The sequence below is a fragment of the Oncorhynchus nerka genome, linkage group LG2 (assembly GCF_034236695.1).
Source record: "Oncorhynchus nerka isolate Pitt River linkage group LG2, Oner_Uvic_2.0, whole genome shotgun sequence".
NCBI lineage: Eukaryota > Metazoa > Chordata > Actinopteri > Salmoniformes > Salmonidae > Oncorhynchus > Oncorhynchus nerka.
The window spans coordinates 45,710,871-45,731,266 of NC_088397.1; the positions used below are offsets into that span (position 1 = coordinate 45,710,871).

Here is a 20,396-nt window from a genome sequence, read left to right on the forward strand (position 1 = left end):
TGTCCCTAGAATTTCTAAGCAAACAGCTGGAGGCAGGGCTTTCTCCTATAGCTCCATTTTTATGGAACGGTCTGCCTACCCATGTCAGAGACGCAAACTCGGTCTCAACCTTTAAGTCTTTACTGAAGACTCATCTCTTCAGTGGGTCATATGATTGAGTGTAGTCTGGCCCAGGAGTGGGAAGGTGAACGGAAAGGCTCTGGAGCAACGAACCGCCCTTGCTGTCTCTGCCTGGCCGGTTCCCCTCTTTCCACTGGGATTCTCTGCCTCTAACCCTGTTACGGGGGCTGAGTCACTGGCTTACTGGGGCTCTCTCATACCGTCCCTGGAGGGGGAGCGTCACCTGAGTGGGTTGATTCACTGATGTGGTCATCCTGTCTGGGTTGGCGCCCCCCTTGGGTTGTGCCGTGGCGGAGATCTTTGTGGGCTATACTCAGCCTTGTCTCAGGATGGTAAGTTGGTGGTTGAAGATATCCCTCTAGTGGTATGGGGGCTGTGCTTTGGCAAAGTGGGTGGGGTTATATCCTTCCTGTTTGGCCCCGTCCGGGGGCGTCCTCGGAATGGGCCACAGTGTCTCCTGACCCCTCCTGTCTCAGCCTCCGGTATTTATGCTGCAGTAGTTTATATGTCGGGGGGCTGGGGTCAGTTTGTTATATCTGGAGCACTTCTCCTGTCCTATTCGGTGTCCTGTGTGAATCTAAGTGTGCGTTCTCTAATTCTTTCCTTCTCTCTTTCTTTCTCTCTCTCGGAGGACCTGAGCCCTAGGACCATGCCCCAGGACGACCTGACATGATGACTCCTTGCTGTCCCCAGTCCACCTGACCGTGCTGCTGCTCCAGTTTCAACTGTTCTGCCTTATTATTATTCGACCATGCTTGTCATTTATGAACATTTGAACATCTTGGCCATGTTCTGTTATAATCTCCACCCGGCACAGCCAGAAGAGGACTGGCCACCCCACATAGCCTGGTTCCTCTCTAGGTTTCTTCCTAGGTTTTGGCCTTTCTAGGGAGTTTTTCCTAGCCACCGTGCTTCTACACCTGCATTGCTTGCTGTTTGGGGTTTTAGGCTGGGTTTCTGTACAGCACTTTGAGATATCAGCTGATGTACGAAGGGCTATATAAATAAATTTGATTTGATTTGAGTTACAGTAACTAAAGTAATAAGGGGATATGGCATCATATAGTGTTAGCTTTCTGCCATGTTTGAGAAGTCAAAGTGCGATGAGTTATCTGTACAGCTGCCACTGGTATCTTAATTTCCTTTAGTTTTTTCTCCTCTCCGTTATTGGCCCTAACGGTAATAAAGTGTGATTTCATGTCTAGATGAGATACAGCTTTTGTCAAATTGACGTCAAATGTTTTTTGTTTTTTTTGCATTTTAGCTAACCCTAACAATTTTCCTTATCTTATCATAATTCTCCTAACCTGCTACATGAATTAACATAATCTGCTGGGTAAATTCACGTAAACCTCTATCCCTCAAAATGTTGTTCATTTGCACAATCAATGTCTTTCATTCACACTTGCTTACATTTGCAAACTCGCCAAAAATGACATTCGGTAGATACTACCTATACTTGTATAACTTTATGAGCTAGATTGCCTGTCTTTGCAATTAGTTGATTTTCGTTTGTGCTCGTTAGCATATATGACTAGCAAGCTCTATGGAAATGCACTTGTAGTTGTGCTAATTTTGTTAGCATTCTATATAGTAATCGACGCCCAATGGGCTTTTTTTGCGTTTTTAAGCGACTGATTGTGTACTAAAACGGTAATACCTTAAATCTGGGGATGAGAAAAGGACGGTATGACGATGTGGAAAATCTGGACGATATGAAAATCTGGATACCTCCCAACCCTAGTACTGTAACAGCCACCTGCACCCCAGGCCACATGCCTCTATGCCTGCCTGCCTCTCTGTCTCCCTCTTTGAGAGAGAAGGGGTATACATTATTAACTTGGCTAAAATAAAAAGGTCTGCCTCATCCAAGCCCTCAGCACAATGAATAATGGAGAAGGCAGCTCAAGTACAGGTGTTTGGTGAGTCAAACACTGGGTTGTGATGGATGGCTCTAGGCCCACTGTGTCACAAACAACCCCCTCCTAACCCACCCCACGCTCACCCTAAAGCACAGACACACATAGCCTCTATTAATCTCTGGAAGTCACCCTATCCTGCTCTGAACATCCACCTGCATGGCTCAGCTTGTTTATTGTTGAGGTTTATCTTCTCTTTTTTGCCAATGTTTTGCTTCCTCGCTGACTCTCTCGAAGTTACATCCAAGACTACTCAAATGTTTTCAAGGGCAGGCCCCGACCCAATCCTGTTCTCTTATCCAAGTGCCAAATGCAATTGGGTCAGAAGGAAGCACGAGAGTTTTCTGTACACCAGTAGGCAGGCAGGAAGAGATGTTTAAGGATAATGTTGACGCTCCTAGGTGGGCATGTTTTCAGCCCCTGTCGGAGCTGGGAAATACAGTAGTCTTAGCCTTAGACGTGCATTTTCTATTTCAGGAGGCTTATTGTTCATCTTCATCACTAGAGACCACTGTCAAGCTGTCATATGTACACTATATATACAAAAGTATGTGGACACCCCTTTAAATTAGTGGATTCATCTATTCCAGCCACACCCGTTGCTGACAGGTGTATACAATCAAGCACACAGTCATGCAATCTTCATAGACAAACATTGGCAGTAGAATGGCATTACTGAAGAGCTACTGAAGAGCTCAGTGACTTTCAACGTGGCACCGTCATAGGATACCACCTTTCCAACAAGTCAGTTCATCAAATTTCTGGCCTGCTAGAGCTGCACTGGTCAACTGTAAGTGCTGTTATTGTGAAGAGGAAATGTCTAGGAGCAACAACGGCTCAGCCACGAAGTGGTAGGCCACACAAGTTTACAGAATGGGACCGGTGAGTGCTGAAGCGCATAGCACATAAAAATAGTCCTTGGTTGCAACACTCACTATCAAGTTCCAAACTAAGTTCCAATGTCAGCACAAGAACTTCATCGGGAGCTTCATGATATGGGTTTCCACGGCCGAGCAGCCACACACAAGCCTAAGATCACCATGCGCAATGCCAACCGTCGGCTGGAGTGGTTTAAAGCTCGCCGCGATTGGACTCTGGAGCAGTGCAAACGCGTTCTCTGGAGTGATGAATCAGGCTTCACCATCTGGCAGTCCGATAGACAAATATGGGTTTGGCGGATGCCAAGAGCACGCGACCTGCCCAAATGCAGGGTGCCAAGTGTAAAGTTTGGTGGGGCTGTTTTTCATGGTTTGGGCTAGGCCCCTTAGTTCCAGTGGAGGGAAATCTTAACACTACAACATTTAATGACATTCTAGGCCATGCTGTGCTACAACTTTGTGACAAGAATTTTTATTTTTTTATTTCACCAGGCAAGTCAGTTAAGAACAAATTCTTATTTTCAATGACAGCCTAGGAACAGCCTGTTCAGGGGCAGAACGACAGATTTGTACCTTGTCAGCTCGGGGTTTGAACTTGCAACCTTCCGGTTACTAGTCCAACGCTCTAACCACTAGGCTACCCTGCCACCCAAGGGTCATTTGGGGAAGGACCTTTCCTGTCTCAGCATGACAATACACCCATGCACAAAGTGAGGTTCATACAGAAATGGTTTGTCGGCATTGGTGTGGAAGAACTTGACTGGCCTGCACAGAGCCCTGATCACAACCCCATCAAACACCTTTGGGATGAATTGGAACACAGACAGCAAGCCAGGCCTAATCGCATAATATCAGTGCCGACCTCACTAATGCTCTTGTCGCTGAATGGAAGCAAGTCCCCGCAGCAATGTTCCAACATCTAGTGAAAAGCCTTCCCAAAAGAGTGGAGGCTGACACGGCAGCAATGGAGGGATCAACTCCATATTAGTGCCCATGATTTTTGTAATGAGATGTTCGACGAGCAGGTGTCGGCATACTTTTGGTCATGTATTGTACGTCAGAATGACACTTTTCTACAAAAATTGAATTGGATGAATAAGTGCATAAGTGCGTGTGTGGTGGTCTCTCCATGCAATCTCTAGATACTGTTCTTTCAATATACATATATTTTTTCAGTATCTCAGTAGAATTTTGCCTTTTCGATCGTATTTGCGTCTAGCAAATTCAAAACATGTACTGTATGCGTGAGCACAGCAGTTTTCTAGAATATTGAACTGTTGGCTTTCATACTTTTCGAATTCTCAGCGCAGCTCAAGCAATTTCTACAACTGTGAACACATTCAAATGAAGAGAGGACGTGTACCAGAAAAATTCCACTTAGGAATTTGCGGAGAGTTGCGGTTTGGGCTGTGTGTTTCAGCGGATGGTGTCTCAGAGCCATGTAGCTATGTCACAATGGGATGCCGGACTATCGCATCTCAGCGTCTGTTGACTTTGACTTATACTTTACAGTTGGTTCTGTAGAAGATAAATCAACAACTTTAGTTACTGAAGATTCTATGTCGGGCTTTAGAGGAAGCAAAACCTGTTGTGTGTGTGTAATAGGGGTGTGAACTAACATTTAAACGAAATTGGGATTGTTAACATACATTTTTTTTTAACCTAAAATCACAGAATTAAAATCATAGTACAGTTATCAAAAAACTACCACACTACTAAAAAAATACTAAAAAATGCTGAGTTAAAAACAACCCAGTGCTGGGTAAATAGTGGACATACCACAAGTTGGGCTATTTTTGACCAAGAGAGTTGGGTCACTTAGTTGGGTTATTGATCCACCGGGTCAGATCAGATTAAAATATGTCATGTGCAAGAATATTGAAGGGACATTAGAATGTGGAGTGTATAAACATAAATTACATTTACTCTCACAGGTTTCCAAAAATACCTTCTTTTTGCACCCGTGAGAGTAAATTTGACAAATTTCAATTCTTTAATATTTTAGTACATCACATATTTTAATATAACATTTATAACACTATTAAAAAATCAAATCAAAATCAAATCTAATTTTATTTGTCACATACACATGGTTAGCAGATGTTAGTGCGAGTGTAGCGAAATGCTTGTGCTTCTAGTTCCGACAATGCAGTAATAACCAACAAGTAATCTAGCTAACAATTCCAAAACTACTACCTTATAGACACAAGTGTAAGGGGATAAAGAACATGCACATAAAGATATATGAATGAATGATGGTACAGAGCGGCATAGGCAAGATACAGTAGATGGTATTGAGTGCAGTATATACATATGAGATGAGTATGTAAACAAAGTGGCATAGTTAAAGTGGCTAGTGATACATGTATTACATAAGGATGCAGTAGATGATATAGAGTACAGTATATACGTATACATATGAGATGAATAATGTAGGGTATGTAAACATTATATTAGGTAGCATTGTTTAAAGTGGCTAGTGATATATTTTACATCATTTCCCATCAATTCCCATTATTAAAGTGGCTGGAGTTGAGTCAGTGTGTTGGCAGCACTCAATGTTAGTGGTGGCTGTTTAACAGTCTGATGGCCTTGAGATAGAAGCTGTTTTTCAGTCTCTCGGTCCCAGCTTTGATGCACCTGTACTGACCTCACCTTCTGGATGATAGCGGGGTGAACAGGCAGTGGCTCGGGTGGTTGCTGTCCTTGATGATCTTTATGGCCTTCCTGTGACATCGGGTGGTGTAGGTGTCCTGGAGGGCAGGTAGTTTGCCCCCGGTGATGCGTTGTGCAGACCTCACTACCCTCTGGAGAGCCTTACGGTTGTGGGCGGAGCAGTTGCCGTACCAGACGGTGATACAGCCCGACAGGATGCTCTCGATTGTGCATCTGTAGAAGTTTGTGAGTGCTTTTGGTGACAAGCCAAATTTCTTCAGCCTCCTGAGGTTGAAGAGGCGCTGCTGCGCCTTCTTCACGATGCTGTCTGTGTGGGTGGACCAATTCAGGTTGTCTGTGATGTGTACGCCGAGGAACTTAAAACTTACTACCCTCTCCACTACTGTTCCATCGATGTGGATAGGGGGGTGTTCCCTCTGCTGTTTCCTGAAGTCCACAATCATCTCCTTAGTTTTGTTGACGTTGAGTATGAGGTTATTTTCCTGACACCACACTCCGAGGGCCCTCACCTCCTCCCTGTAGGCTGTCTCGTCGTTGTTGGTAATCAAGCCTACCACTGTTGTGTCGTCCGCAAACTTGATGATTGAGTTGGAGGCGTGCGTGGCCACGCAGTCGTGGGTGAATAGGGAGTACAGGAGAGGGCTCAGAACGCACCCTTGTGGGTGGTGAGGGTAGGTTGTTGCCTAAAAAGTGAAAGTGAGTGCTACGGGGCGGTAGTCGTTTAGCTCAGTTACGTTATCTTTCTTGGGAACAGGAACAATGGTGGCCCTCTTGAAGCATGTGGGAACAACAGACTGGGATAGGGATTGATTGAATATGTCCGTAAACACACCAGCCAGCTGGTCTACGCATGCTCTGAGGGCGCGGCTGGGGATGCCGTCTGGGCCTGCAGGCTTGCGAGGGTTGACACGTTTAAATGTTTTCCTCACGTAGGTTGCAGTGAAGGAGAATCCGCATGTTTTAGTTGCGGGCAGTGTCAGTGGCACTGTATTGTCCTCAAAGCGGGCAAAAAAGTTATTTAGTCTGCCTGGGAGCAAGACATCCTGGTCCGTGACGGTGCTGGTTTTCTTTTTGTAATCCGTGATTGACTGTAGACCCTGCCACATACCTCTTGTGTTTATTATGTAAATATTCTAACAAATTGCTAACTTTGACAACTTTGGGATATGCCTCTACTAAGCCATGCCTCCAGTCTTCTGATCTTACCAGGTGGAACATAGCTCAATAACCCAACATCAACAACCCAACTGGCTGGGTCAAAATAACTGTTTTTAATCATTGTTTTTAACTCAGCATTTTTTGGAGTGCACTAACAGCACATTTTTTTATGAAACAAATACCTAATGCAACAATGATGTAAAGTTAATAGGATAGTATGCATCTGTCAAATTATTTGCCATGGATATAAAGCGCTCCACACGTCATCGTCATTCACAGTTGGAAAAAAGGCAAGGGAAGGCAAGCGACGGTAGCGAAGTGCTATCTGCATTGGCTATCCGGGCTATCTGCATTGTGTCCCGCCACCCACCACCCACTCTTTTATGCTACTGCTACTCTCTGTTCATCATATTTGCATAGTCACTTTAACCATATCTACATGTACATACTATCTCAATCAGCCTGACTAAACGGTGTCTGTATGTAGCCTCGCTACTTTTATAGGCTCGCTACTGTATATAGCCTGTCTTTTTACTGTTGTTTTATTTATTTACTTACCTATTGTTCACCTAACACCTTTTTTGCACTATTGGTTAGAGCCTGTAGGTAAGGTTTACTACACCTGTTGTATTCGGCGCATGTGACAAATACACTTTGATTTGATTTGAAGTCCTTTTTGGCAATACTTTGAAAAGTTAAATGAGAAAGAGATGAAATGTAAACTTTGCCAGGTGGAATTTAGGTACAGTAATGGTAGTACAGGTGCAACGCTTAACCATCTACAAGGGATGCACCGTGAGACTCAAACAGTTTCTGGCAGCAGCGCATTAGAGAGCTTCATACGCAAGAAGTGCGATAAAGGACGGAGTGAAAGAAATCACAGTGCTGATTACAGAAATGATTGCAGGTGATATGCCGCCATTGTCAATGGTTGAGGATATCAGCTTCAGTTCCCCAATGACATATCTACACTGAACAAAAAATGTAAACGCAACATGTATAGTGTTGGTCGCATGTTTCATGTGCTGAAATAAAAAATCCCAGACCGTTTCCATATACTCAAAAAGCGTATTTCTCTCAAATGTGGTGTACAAATTTGTTTACACCCCTCTTACTGAGCACTTCTCCTTTGCCAAGATAATCCATCCACCTGACAGGTGTGGGATATCAAGAAGCTGATTAAACAGCATGTACATTACACAGGTGCACCTTGTGCTGGGGATAATAAAAGGCCACTCTAAAATGTGACCGACCGGCATGATTCGGTATTATGTAGCAAAATTTGAAATTGTGTTTTTTACATTGGATAAAATGAGAGACTTACAGTTGAGTAACACATACTGGTGGTCCAAAAAAGCATAACTGGTGTATTTTAACACCATAAACCCATCTGTTTAAAAATAAAGTTTATATGAGTCAATCTAGCAAACCAGGCAAATAAAATCAACTTTCTAAGTAATGTTTCGGTTCGTTTATAGGTTGTTAGCTAGCTAGCTAACATTAACTACAAGTTAAGGGCGAGCTAATAAGAGAACATAGCTAATGGCTATGAGTGTGACGAAATAAAAGCAGGGCATTCTACCATAGAATATTTTTTAACTTGGACACTGTTTCATTGACCTAACATTATATCCTAATTTGACTTTGGTCCATGTTGTTCTTCAAATTACCATCTCTGATAAACCCACACTATATCAAATAAAATCAACCTTTATTTGTAACATGCACAGGATACAGAAGGTGTAAACCCTACAGTAAAATGGTTACTTGCATAGTGGTATCTTCTGTTTAGACATGTAGCTAGCTAGCTAGCTAAGCAATGAACCATACTCTCAACTCATAATGTTACTACCCTGCATGAATCTGCAGGTAGCCAAAGATAACCAACTAGGTTCGATGTTAGCTAGCTAGCTTTCATTAGGCTGTAACTAGCAATGCAAATGGCTCTGAGATACGAATAATATTACTACACAGATCCTACACGTAATGTTAGCTAGCGAGTAATCTGTTGATCTGTTCAACACTCCCTCGCTTACTACATGACTCCACGCGCCATTCCATAGTTCTGATGTCCTCACCACCACTCCGAAATGCAGAAAATAGTCAAAACAAAGAAAACCCCTCAATTAGTAGGTGTGTCCAAATTCTTGACTGGTACCACAGATAGACGTACGCATGTGTGCCTTGTCCCATAGGCCCAGGGCTTATCAGCTAAAACCCTGGGCCTGGCTCCCCAGTGGGTGGGAATTAGCCCCTAATCTATGCCCTCGAAGGCCTCCCCTCCCCCTGCCTAGTCATGTGAAATCCATAGATTAGGGGCTTCTTCATTTATTTCAATTGACTAATTTCCTAATATAAACTGTAACTTAGTAACATATTTGAAATATTTGCATGTTGCGTTTATATTCTTGTTCATTATATGACTACGGTAGATAGAACTGCATTGCCCCCATAGCGGTCATTCGCAACAGGACCATATTCTTCATTGTGAATTCAAATGGAATTTTGTGAATTTTTCATATCATTTCAACTGAAAAACATTTTTTGGGGGCAGTTTAAACGTTAACAAAAAGTGTGTCACATCCCTAGTGTGTTTATGTGTGTGTGTTTGTGAGCACATGTGCCCTGTGTGCGTGTGTGTGTGTGTGTGTAAGTGCACATGTGTACACGTGTACACTTATGAGTACATACAGTGCCTTCGGAAAGTATTCAGACCCCTTGACTTTTTACACATTTTGTTATGTTACAGCCTTATTCTAAAATATATATATTTTTAAAGCCCTCGTCAATCTACACACAACACCCCATAATGACAAATTGAAAAGAGGTTTTTAGACATTTTTGCAAATGTATAAAATAAAATAAATGTATGTGTTATAACGGCGCATGTGATGCATTTTCTTACATTATGCACCCACCTTCGTCGTCTTTACTTTGTTTCCTGTACTGCAGCTCCAGCCTTTCAGGTCAGGCAACACTTTACACTCCTCCCCATCCATACATGGATGCATCTGGCACCACCACTTCTGTGCAACTATGGATGCTGCAAGAGGCAAACAGAGAGGAATGCAACCAGTTAATATGTGCACATCACAAGGCGGTGAAAAGACACTTCCTCTACTAGACTACTGTAACAACTGAACCCACAACAAGACATCTGTTTCTACAAACATGTCAGTGAGAGTGAAGCCTTTTGATCCATGACTGACAGTAGAGTAGAGAGAGATCCTCCATGACTGCGAGCTGGCTGCCTGGCTTCCTGACTGACTGGCTGAGCTGTGTGTTTCCAAGAGTGAATTACAGGGTGTGGGTCAATGTTAAGCTGATGAAAAAAGTGGCAGGAGGGCAAAGCACAGACTGGCACAGTGGGAGCAGAACAGGCCTCCAAGGTCTACAGCTGCCTCTGAGGAGGTTGGCAGAGGCTAGGGTTTCCCTTGACATTTCTAAAGCTTCAGTCAGTGGTGTCAAGGTGGGAGGAAGCTACTGTCAGAGCCATTACAGTACAGAGGATAGGGATCGATTCACCTGTCGCAGAGGCCTCTGTTGACATGATATTAAATGACCTGGCCCACTATACTTCAATGAGCAAGCGCATCAGCACGCCAGGCTTTATTGTTTCCAGTGATAGACAGACAGCAGACAGCCTGAAACGTAAGTTTTCAGTGTACAAATATAACATGATGAACAGGAATGACATTTACTCTCACTGGTTGCCAAAAATACCTCCCTGAAAGCCATGACTCCAATAGGCCAAGCCTCCTGAAAATAACCTATTATAAACAAGATACCCATCTGCTGGGTCAACGCAGAATGAAAGTGAATACAAACCCAACTGATGATTAAAATAACGCATGTTTGGGTAATCCAAAGCCTGGCATATTTGGGGTGATGCTTCCAGAGTTCTTTTTACACCCGTGAGACTAAATTTTATTAATGTTCATCCTGTTAAGTTTTTACACTGCAAATATCAATTTCCCTTTAATATTTTAGTATAACATTATATAACACAATTCTGTAAATATTATAACAAATTGCTAAATTTGCCAACTTTGGGAAATGCATACGCTAGGTAAAAATAACCCTGTCCAATATTTACCTAAATTGGGATGGTTTTAAGCTTTTTTTTTAGATTTTCCAGCATTTTGTTTAGATTGATCGGTAGATGCAGGAAAATGTATTAGTGACTAAACGTAATAGTAGAAGAAAACTTCTTACCCAAGTCAAATTTTGAATTGTTGATGATTGATAATCATTTGAAACCGCACGAATTATGAGTGATACATGTGTGATACAAGACCGATTTTGGAACAGTGTACTGCCAATTCCTGTGTTGCTAATACTGTCCTGCCAATAAAAATATATACAGTTGAAGTCGGAAGATTACATACACTTAGGTTGGAGTCATTAAAACTTTCTTCTCAACCCCTCCACAAATTTCTAGTTAAACAAACTATAGTTTTGGCAAGTCGGTTAGGACATCTACTTTGTGCATGACACAAGTAAATTTTCCAACAAATGTTTACTGACAGATTATTTAACTTATAATTCACTGTTTCACAATTCCAGTGGGTCAGAAGTTTACATACACTAAGTTAACTGTGCCTTTAAACAGCTTTGAAAATTCCAGAAAATGATGTCATGGCTTTAGAAGCTTCTGATAGGATAATTGACATGATTTGAGTCAATTGGAGGTGTACCTGTGGATGTATTTCAAGGCATACCTTAAAACTCAGTGCCTCTTTGCTTGAGATCATGGGAAAATCAAAAGAAATCAGCTAAGACCCCAGAAATAAATTGTAGACCTCCACAAGTCTGGTTCATCCTTGGGAGCAATTTCCAAATGCCTGAAGGTACCACGTTCATCTGTATAAACAATAGTACGCAAGTATAAACACCATGGGACCATGCAGCCGTCATACTGCTCAGGAAGGAGACACGTTCTGTCTCCTAGAGAGTGCAAATCAATCCCAGTACAACAGCAAAGGACCTTGTGAAGATGCTGGAAACAGGTACAAAAGTATATATATCTACAGTAAAACGATTCCTATATCGACATAGCCTGAAAGGCTGCTCAGCAAGGAGGAAGCCACTGCTCCAAAAACGCCATTAAAAAGCCAGGCTATGGATTGCAACTGCAAATGAGGACAAATATCGTACTGTTTGGAGAATTGTCCTCTGGTCTGATGAAACAAAAATATAACTGTTTGGCCATAATGACCATCGTTATGTTTGGAGGAAAAAGCTTGCAAGCCGAAGAACACCATCCCAACCGCAAAGCATGGGGGTGCTTCATGGCAGCATCCTGTTGTGGGGGTGCTTTGCTGCAGGAGGGACTGATGCACTTCAAAAAATAGATGGCATCATGAGGACGGAAAATTATGTGAATATATTGAAGCAACATCTCAAGACATCAGTCAGGAAGTTAAAGCTTGGTCGCAAATGGGTCTTCCAAATGGACAATGACCCCAAGCATACTTACAAAGTTGTGGCAAAATGGCTTAAGGACAACAAAGTCAAGGTATTGGAGTGGCCATCAAAGCCCTGACCTCAATCCCATAGAAAATGTGTGGGCAGAACTGAAAATGTGTTTTTGAGCAAGGAAGCTTACAAACCTGACTCAGTTACACCTGTTCTGTCAGGAGGAATGGGCCAAAATTCACCCAACTTATTGTGGGAAGCTTGTGGAAGGCTACCCGAAACGTTTGATCCAAGTTTAACAATTTAAAGGCAATGCTACCAAATACTAATTGAGTGTATGTAAACTTCTGACCCACTGTGAATGTGATGAAAGAAATAAAAGCTGAAATGAATCATTCTCTCTACAATTATTCTGACATTTCACATTCTTAAAATAAAGTTGTGATCCTAACTGACCTAAGACAGGGAATTTTTTACTAGGATTAAATGTCAGGAATTGTGAAAAACTGAGTTTAAATGTATTTGGCTAAGGTATATGTAAACTTCCGACTTCAACTGTATATATATAAATAAAGAATGACCGTACCGTCCACACAAGATGGAGCCGCTCTTGTTGTCCCGGCAACCTGTCCGGGGAAGCAGGAACATTTGACCGTCTGGGATCTCTCCTCAATCTTGTTCTTGTTGCAGCAGCGGTGGGCGGCGATCACTTCACAGGTCCCTGCTTTGACATGCACTGCAAACACAAACAGAGATGGCTCCATGTTCATGGCTCCATGTACATCCACCCAGATCCTGCAGACAGCAGACCACGTAGGCTAAAGCTGTGTCTGTAAGGACATATCTCAAATTACCCTATTCTCCTTAATGCACTATGCATGTTTGATCCATGTTTGACAAGAGTCACATAGGGCACTGGTCAGATTAGGGCACTATAGAGCACTATATAGGGCAGGGGTATTCAAATCGTACGAGTTCCAGAAACTGCTGGTTTTCTGTTCTACTTGATAATTAATTGCACCCACCTGGTATCCAATTCTAAATCAGTCCCTGATAAGAGGGGAATAATTTTTTTTAAAGCAGTGGAACTGGCTTTGAAGTCCATATTTGAACCCTACACAGAGTGTATGGCTGCGTTTACACAGGCAGCCCATTTCAGATATTTTGCTAATTATTAGCATTTCTGATACCAATCTGATCTTTTCACTAATGTGTAAACAGCAAAGAAACACATGGAATCTGATCTTTTGACTTTAGATTTATACTGCCTCCAAATGGCTGCGTTTACACAGGCAGCCCAATTCTGATATTTTTTTTCGGCAAGATCTGATTGTACAAAATACCAATTAGTGAAATAAACATATGAATTTGACTGCCTGGTGAAGCGCAGCCAAAGTGGATCTGAATCCTGATACAAACTTGATCCTCTTTATGCAACCTCTGTTTAGATGTGCATATCAGTTTTTCTTGTAGAACATGACCTGCCGTTGCCATGAAAACCACCCCATCATTTTAAAGGAATAGTGACAGGAAATAAGCATTCCATCTGTGTGCTACTTCAGAGGCTACATCAGTGTGAATGCGCAAATCTGATGGGTCACATGTAAAACTGGATATACCGTAGAAAGAAAATCTGATTTGGGTTCTTATGGTGGCCGTGTAAACAAAACATAAAATATACAATCTTTATATGTACAGTGCCTTCAAAAGCTATTCACACCCCTTTACTTTTACCACATTTTGTTGTGTTATAGCCTGAATTTAACATTCATAACATTTAGATTTTTATAACTGGCATACACACAGTACCCCATGAAGTCAAAATGGAATTATGTTTATTTTTTATTTTGACAAATTAATAAAAAATGAAAAGCTGAAATGTCTTGAGTCAATAAGTATTCAACCCCTTTGTTGTGGCAAGCCTAAATAGGTTCAGGAGTAAAAATGTGCTTAACAAGTCAGATAATAAGTTGCATGGAATAGCTCTGTGTGCAATAATAGTGTTTGACATGATTTTGAATGAGTACCCCATCTCTGTACTCCACACATACAATTATATGTAAGTTCCTTCAGTCGAACAGTGAATTTCAAACATAGATTCAACATCGACCAGGAAGGATTTCCAATGCCTTACAAAGAAGGGCACCTATTTGTCGATGGGTAAAAAAAAAGCAGACAGTGGATATATCCCTTTGTGCATGGTGAAGTTATTAGTTATAATTTGGATGGTGTATCATTACACCATCCAAATAATACCATTGCGCTGACAGAGATGGTCGCCTCGCGTTCTTAGGAACTATGCAGTATTTTGTTTATTTATGTACAATTTATCACATTGTTACCCCAGGAAATCTTAATTAGATTATAATCACAGCAGTGTAAATCCCCCCCAAGCAGACACCTCGACCGCCCTGAAAGAACTTCATTGGACTCTATGTAAACTATGTCAATTTTATCAGCATATCGAATGCGCTAACCGGACTGGCGACATTCTAGATCATTGCTACTCTAACGTCCGCGTAGCATACAAAGCCCTCCCTCACCCTTCTTTCAGCAAATCTGACCACATCTCCATTTTGTTCCAGGTCTCCGGTAGCCTCTGGAACTGCCGATCTGCGGCCAACAAGGCAGAGTTCATCTCAGCCTATGCCTCCTTCCAGTCCCTCGACTTCTTGGCACTGACGGAAACATGGATCACCACAGATAACACTGCTACTCCTACTGCTCTCTCTTCGTCCGCCCACGTGTTCTCGCACACCCCGAGAGCTTCTGGTCAGCGGGGTGGTGGCACCGGGATCCTCATCTCTCCCAAGTGGTCATTCTCTCTTTCTCCCCTTACCCATCTGTCTATCGCCTCCTTTGAATTCCATGCTGTCACAGTTACCAGCCCTTTCAAGCTTAACATCCTTATCATTTATCGCCCTCCAGGTTCCCTCGGAGAGTTCATCAATGAGCTTGATGCCTTGATAAGCTCCTTTCCTGAGGACGGCTCACCTCTCACAGTTCTGGGCGACTTTAACCTCCCCACGTCTACCTTTGACTCATTCCTCTCTGCCTCCTTCTTTCCACTCCTCTCCTCTTTTGACCTCTCCCTCTCACCTTCCCCCCTACTCACAAGGCAGGCAATACGCTCGACCTCATCTTTACTAGATGCTGTTCTTCCACTAACCTCATTGCAACTCCTCCAAGTCTCCGACCACTACCTTGTATCCTTTTCCCTCTCGCTCTCATCCAACACTTCCCACACTGCCCCTACTCGGATGGTATCGCGCCGTCCCAACCTTCGCTCTCTCTCCCCCGCTACTCTCTCCTCTTCCATCCTATCATCTCTTCCCTCTGCTCAAACCTTCTCCAACCTATCTCCTGATTCTGCCTCCTCAACCCTCCTCTCCTCCCTTTCTGCATCCTTTGACTCTCTATGTCCCCTATCCTCCAGGCCGGCTCGGTCCTCCCCTCCCGCTCCGTGGCTCGACGACTCATTGCGAGCTCACAGAACAGGGCTCCGGGCAGCCGAGCGGAAATGGAGGAAAACTCGCCTCCCTGCGGACCTGGCATCCTTTCACTCCCTCCTCTCTAGATTTTCCTCCTCTGTCGCTGCTGCTTTAGCCACTTTCTACCACTCTAAATTCCAAGCATCTGCCTCTAACCCTAGGAAGCTCTTTGCCACCTTCTCCTCCCTCCTGAATCCCCCCCCCCCCTCCTCCCTCTCTGCAGATGACTTCGTCAACCATTTTGAAAAAAAGGTCGACGACATCCGATCCTCGTTTGCTAAGTCAAACGACACCGCTGGTTCTGCTCACACTGCCCTACCCTGTGCTCTGACCTCTTTCTCCCCTCTCTCTCCAGATGAAATCTCGCGTCTTGTGACGGCCGGCCGCCCAACAACCTGCCCGCTTGACCCTATCCCCTCCTCTCTTCTCCAGACCATTTCCGGAGACCTTCTCCCTTACCTCACCTCGCTCATCAACTCATCCCTGACCGCTGGCTACGTCCCTTCCGTCTTCAAGAGAGCGAGAGTTGCACCCCTTCTGAAAAAACCTACACTCGATCCCTCCGATGTCAACAACTACAGACCAGTATCCCTTCTTTCTTTTCTCTCCAAAACCCTTGAACGTGCCGTCCTTGGCCAGCTCTCCCGCTATCTCTCTCAGAATGACCTTCTTGATCCAAATCAGTCAGGTTTCAAGACTAGTCATTCAACTGAGACTGCTCTTCTCTGTATCACGGAGGCGCTCCGCACTGCTAAAGCTAACTCTCTCTCCTCTGCTCTCATCCTTCTAGACCTATCGGCTGCCTTCGATACTGTGAACCATCAGATCCTCCTCTCCACCCTCTCCGAGTTGGGCATCTCCGGCGCGGCCCACGATTGGATTGCGTCCTACCTGACAGGTCGCTCCTACCAGGTGGCGTGGCGAGAATCCGTCTCCTCACCACGTGCTCTCACCACTGGTGTCCCCCAGGGCTCTGTTCTAGGCCCTCTCCTATTCTCGCTATACACCAAGTCACTTGGCTCTGTCATAACCTCACATGGTCTCTCCTATCATTGCTATGCAGACGACACACAATTAATCTTCTCCTTTCCCCCTTCTGATGACCAGGTGGCGAATCGCATCTCTGCATGTCTGGCAGACATATCAGTGTGGATGACGGATCACCACCTCAAGCTGAACCTCGGCAAGACGGAGCTGCTCTTCCTCCCGGGAAGGACTGCCCGTTCCATGATCTCGCCATCACGGTTGACAACTCCACTGTGTCCTCCTCCCAGAGCGCTAAGAACCTTGGCGTGATCCTGGACAACACCCTGTCGTTCTCAACTAACATCAAGGCGGTGGCCCGTTCCTGTAGGTTCATGCTCTACAAATCCGCAGAGTACGACCCTGCCTCACACAGGAAGCGGCGCAGGTCCTAATCCAGGCACTTGTCATCTCCCGTCTGGATTACTGCAACTCGCTGTTGGCTGGGCTCCCTGCCTGTGCCATTAAACCCCTACAACTCATCCAGAACGCCGCAGCCCGTCTGGTGTTCAACCTTCCCAAGTTCTCTCACGTCACCCCGCTCCTCCGCTCTCTCCACTGGCTTCCAGTTGAAGCTCGCATCCGCTACAAGACCATGGTGCTTGCCTACGGAGCTGTGAGGGGAACGGCACCTCAGTACCTCCAGGCTCTGATCAGGCCCTACACCCAAACAAGGGCACTGCGTTCATCCACCTCTGGCCTGCTCGCCTCCCTACCACTGAGGAAGTACAGTTCCCGCTCAGCCCAGTCAAAACTGTTCGCTGCTCTGGCCCCCAATGGTGGAACAAACTCCCTCACGACGCCAGGACAGCGGAGTCAATCACCACCTTCCGGAGACACCTGAAACCCCACCTCTTTAAGGAATACCTAGGATAGGATAAAGTAATCCTTCTCACCCCCCCCTAAAAGATTTAGATGCACTATTGTAAAGTGGCTGCTCCACTGGATGTCATAAGGTGAATGCACCAATTTGTAAGTCGCTCTGGATAAGAGCGTCTGCTAAATGACTTAAATGTAAATGTTGTTGCTCCCAGCCACAAGACAGAAACTAAAACAGGAAACGTCCGTGCTCAGGTCTGTTCAACGTTGGTCTGACCAATCAGATTCCACGCTTCAAGATTGCTTCGATCACGTGGACTGGGATATGTTCCGAATAGCCTCAGACAACAACATTGATGAATATGATTCAGCAATTCGATTCGGTGAGCGAGTTAATTAGCAAGTGCATCGATGATGTTGTACCCACAGTGACTATTAAAACCTTCCCCAACCAGAAACCGTGGATTGATGGCAGCATTCGCGCAAAACTGAAAGCAAGAACCACTGCTTTTAATCATGGCAAGGCAACCGGAAACATGACTGAATACAAACTGTGGAGCTATTCCCTCCGCAAGGCAATCAAAAAAAGCTAAGCGTCAGTATAGAGACAAAGTTGAGTCACAATACAATGGCTCAGACATGAGACGTATGTGGCAGGGTCTACAGTCAATCACGAATTACAAAAAGAAAACCACCACCGTCGGGGACACAGACGTCTTGCTCCTAGACAAATTAAACAACTTCTTTGCTTGCTTTGAGGACAATACTGTGCCACTGACATGGCCCGCTACCAAACCTGCGGGCTCTCCTTCACCGCTGCCAATGTGAGTACAACATTTAAACATGTTAACCCTCGCAAGGCTGTAGTCACCCATGACTGCATGGCCATGCACACCTCCAACTCAATCATCAAGTTTGCAGACGACACTACAGCGGTAGGCTTTATTACCAACAACGACAAGATGGCCTACAGGTAGGAGGTGAGGGCCCTCAGAGTGTGGTATCAGGAACATAACCTCACACTCAACGTCAACAAAACAGATAATCGTGGATTTCAGGAAACAGCAGAGGGAGCACCCCCTATCCACATTGACAGGACAGTAGTAGAGAAAGTGGAAAGTTTTAAGTTCCTCGACGTACACATCACAGACAAACTGAAATGGTCCACCCATACAGACAGTGTGGTGAAGAAGGCGTAACAGTGACTCTTCAGGAACTACAATGTAGAAAATAATTAAAATAATTAAAAACCCTGGAATGAGTAGGTATGTCCAAACTTTTGACTGGTACTGTATGTAGATTGGATATTTTTGTATTTAATTTTCAATTTTTTTTAAAATCTAAAAACATGTTTACACTTTGTCATTATGGGTTATTGTGTGTAAAAAAAATGTAATCAAATTTGAATTCAGGCTGTAACACAACCAAATTTGGAATAAGTCAAGGGGTATGAATACTTTTTTGAAGGCACTGTCTGTACCCTACAGAGCCTAATCTTATAGAAATTGGTAGCTTGATTGGGAATACTTTTCCTGACCTTAAAAGGCCTTTGGGGAAGCCAGAGAAGAGTGGGGAGGAGGAAGTGTATTTGAACCTACCAAGCAGGGACATCTATAGAGCTGACCTGCAGCTCATGCACAGATACATCTCTGACGTACAGTCATGGTTAAATTGTGCTCCATGTAGGGGGCTTTTTCTTTCTTGCACCTGATGTATTATGCATGAGAAAAATCCTTCTTTACGAGCTGAGAGGGCCACATCGTCCATGGTGAGAACACGGACAATATAGTAATTGCTTCATGAAGTAAGAGATAACCTCATATTAAAGTAACCCATATAGATTGGCGCTGAATTATTAATTCCAAGTATAAAACGGAGACCGTGGAGATGAGTGAACTAGGAATGCAACAATGACACAGCAACGTCAGCAGAAATACGTTGTCGATGGTGTGTTTTCAAATGGGTCCTTTGATGAAAGGAACCGTGGAGTGAACATCTAATAACATTTTATTTGTCACATACGCCAAATACAACAAGGGTAGATCTTACCGTGATATGCTTACTTACGAGTCTTTAACCAATAACCTTTGAAAAGAGAAAGTACAAAAAATGTGCTAAATAAACTAAAGGAAAAGTAGTAACACTGTAAAATAACAATAACGAGGCAATATAAAAGGGGTACCGGTACCGATTCGATGTGCAGGGGTACGGGTTAGTCGAGGTAATTAAGGTAATATTTACATGTAGGTAGGGGTTGTTAAAGGCTTTGGTTGGACTTTAGCACGTATAGCTCGTTAGTACCTAGGGTGCACCGATTGGTGTCTCCTCGTTAGTCCACTTGTGTTACACCTGTGCTGGTTATCATTTCATTTGTGGGAAGCTGTGTCATCTGTGCTGGCCCAGGTGCTCCAGTTGTCTTGATAGATGCGGAAGGTCAACACTTTTAGTTGGTGCTACTGATTTTGTTTTCTTGACAAACAAGCCTTTATCTGAGTTCCCTGGTTTCGTTTTGCTCCACCTTTTTGGTTGGCTTCCTGTCTTTAAGTTTGGTGTGGGTTTATCTTTTGTTTGCCTATTCTTGGGCAAATTTCGTGGGCACTCATGGTGGGTGTTTTTTAGGTTCCAGTAGTTGTTGCTAGTCAACTTTCAGTGGACACCCCCATGAGTGTCTTTTCAGAACCCCACCTAAAACCCCACCCGTTTCATTTTGGTCGTGACTCTTTGTTAGTTCCCCCTTCTGTTTGAGCGACTTGCTCACGTAACGGTAAAATGACTGGGCATAGATAATAAACAGAGAGTAGCAGAAGTGTGTGTGTGTGTGTGTGTGTGTGTGTGTGTGTGTGTGTGTGTGTGTGTGTGTGTGTGTGTGTGTGTGTGTGTGTGTGTGTGTGTGT

General features: G+C 43.9%; 1 protein-coding gene across 2 annotated transcripts in view; it reads right to left on the reverse strand.

Moving 5' to 3' along the window:
• The window catches only part of LOC115135962 (chemokine-like protein TAFA-2), a 178,228-nt gene that overhangs the window by 22,479 nt on the left and 135,353 nt on the right, over window positions 1–20,396 (reverse strand). Inside the window, exons 3-4 of one of the 2 annotated variants that reach the window (XM_029671240.1) lie at window positions 12,756–12,905; window positions 9,670–9,794 (exon numbers count right to left, since the gene is read on the reverse strand). In XM_029671240.1, coding sequence (XP_029527100.1) covers window positions 9,670–9,794; window positions 12,756–12,905 — 275 coding nt within the window. Of the gene's footprint in view, window positions 1–9,656; window positions 9,795–12,755; window positions 12,906–20,396 lie in introns of both variants that reach the window. The other variant, XM_029671231.1, reaches the window with a different exon arrangement.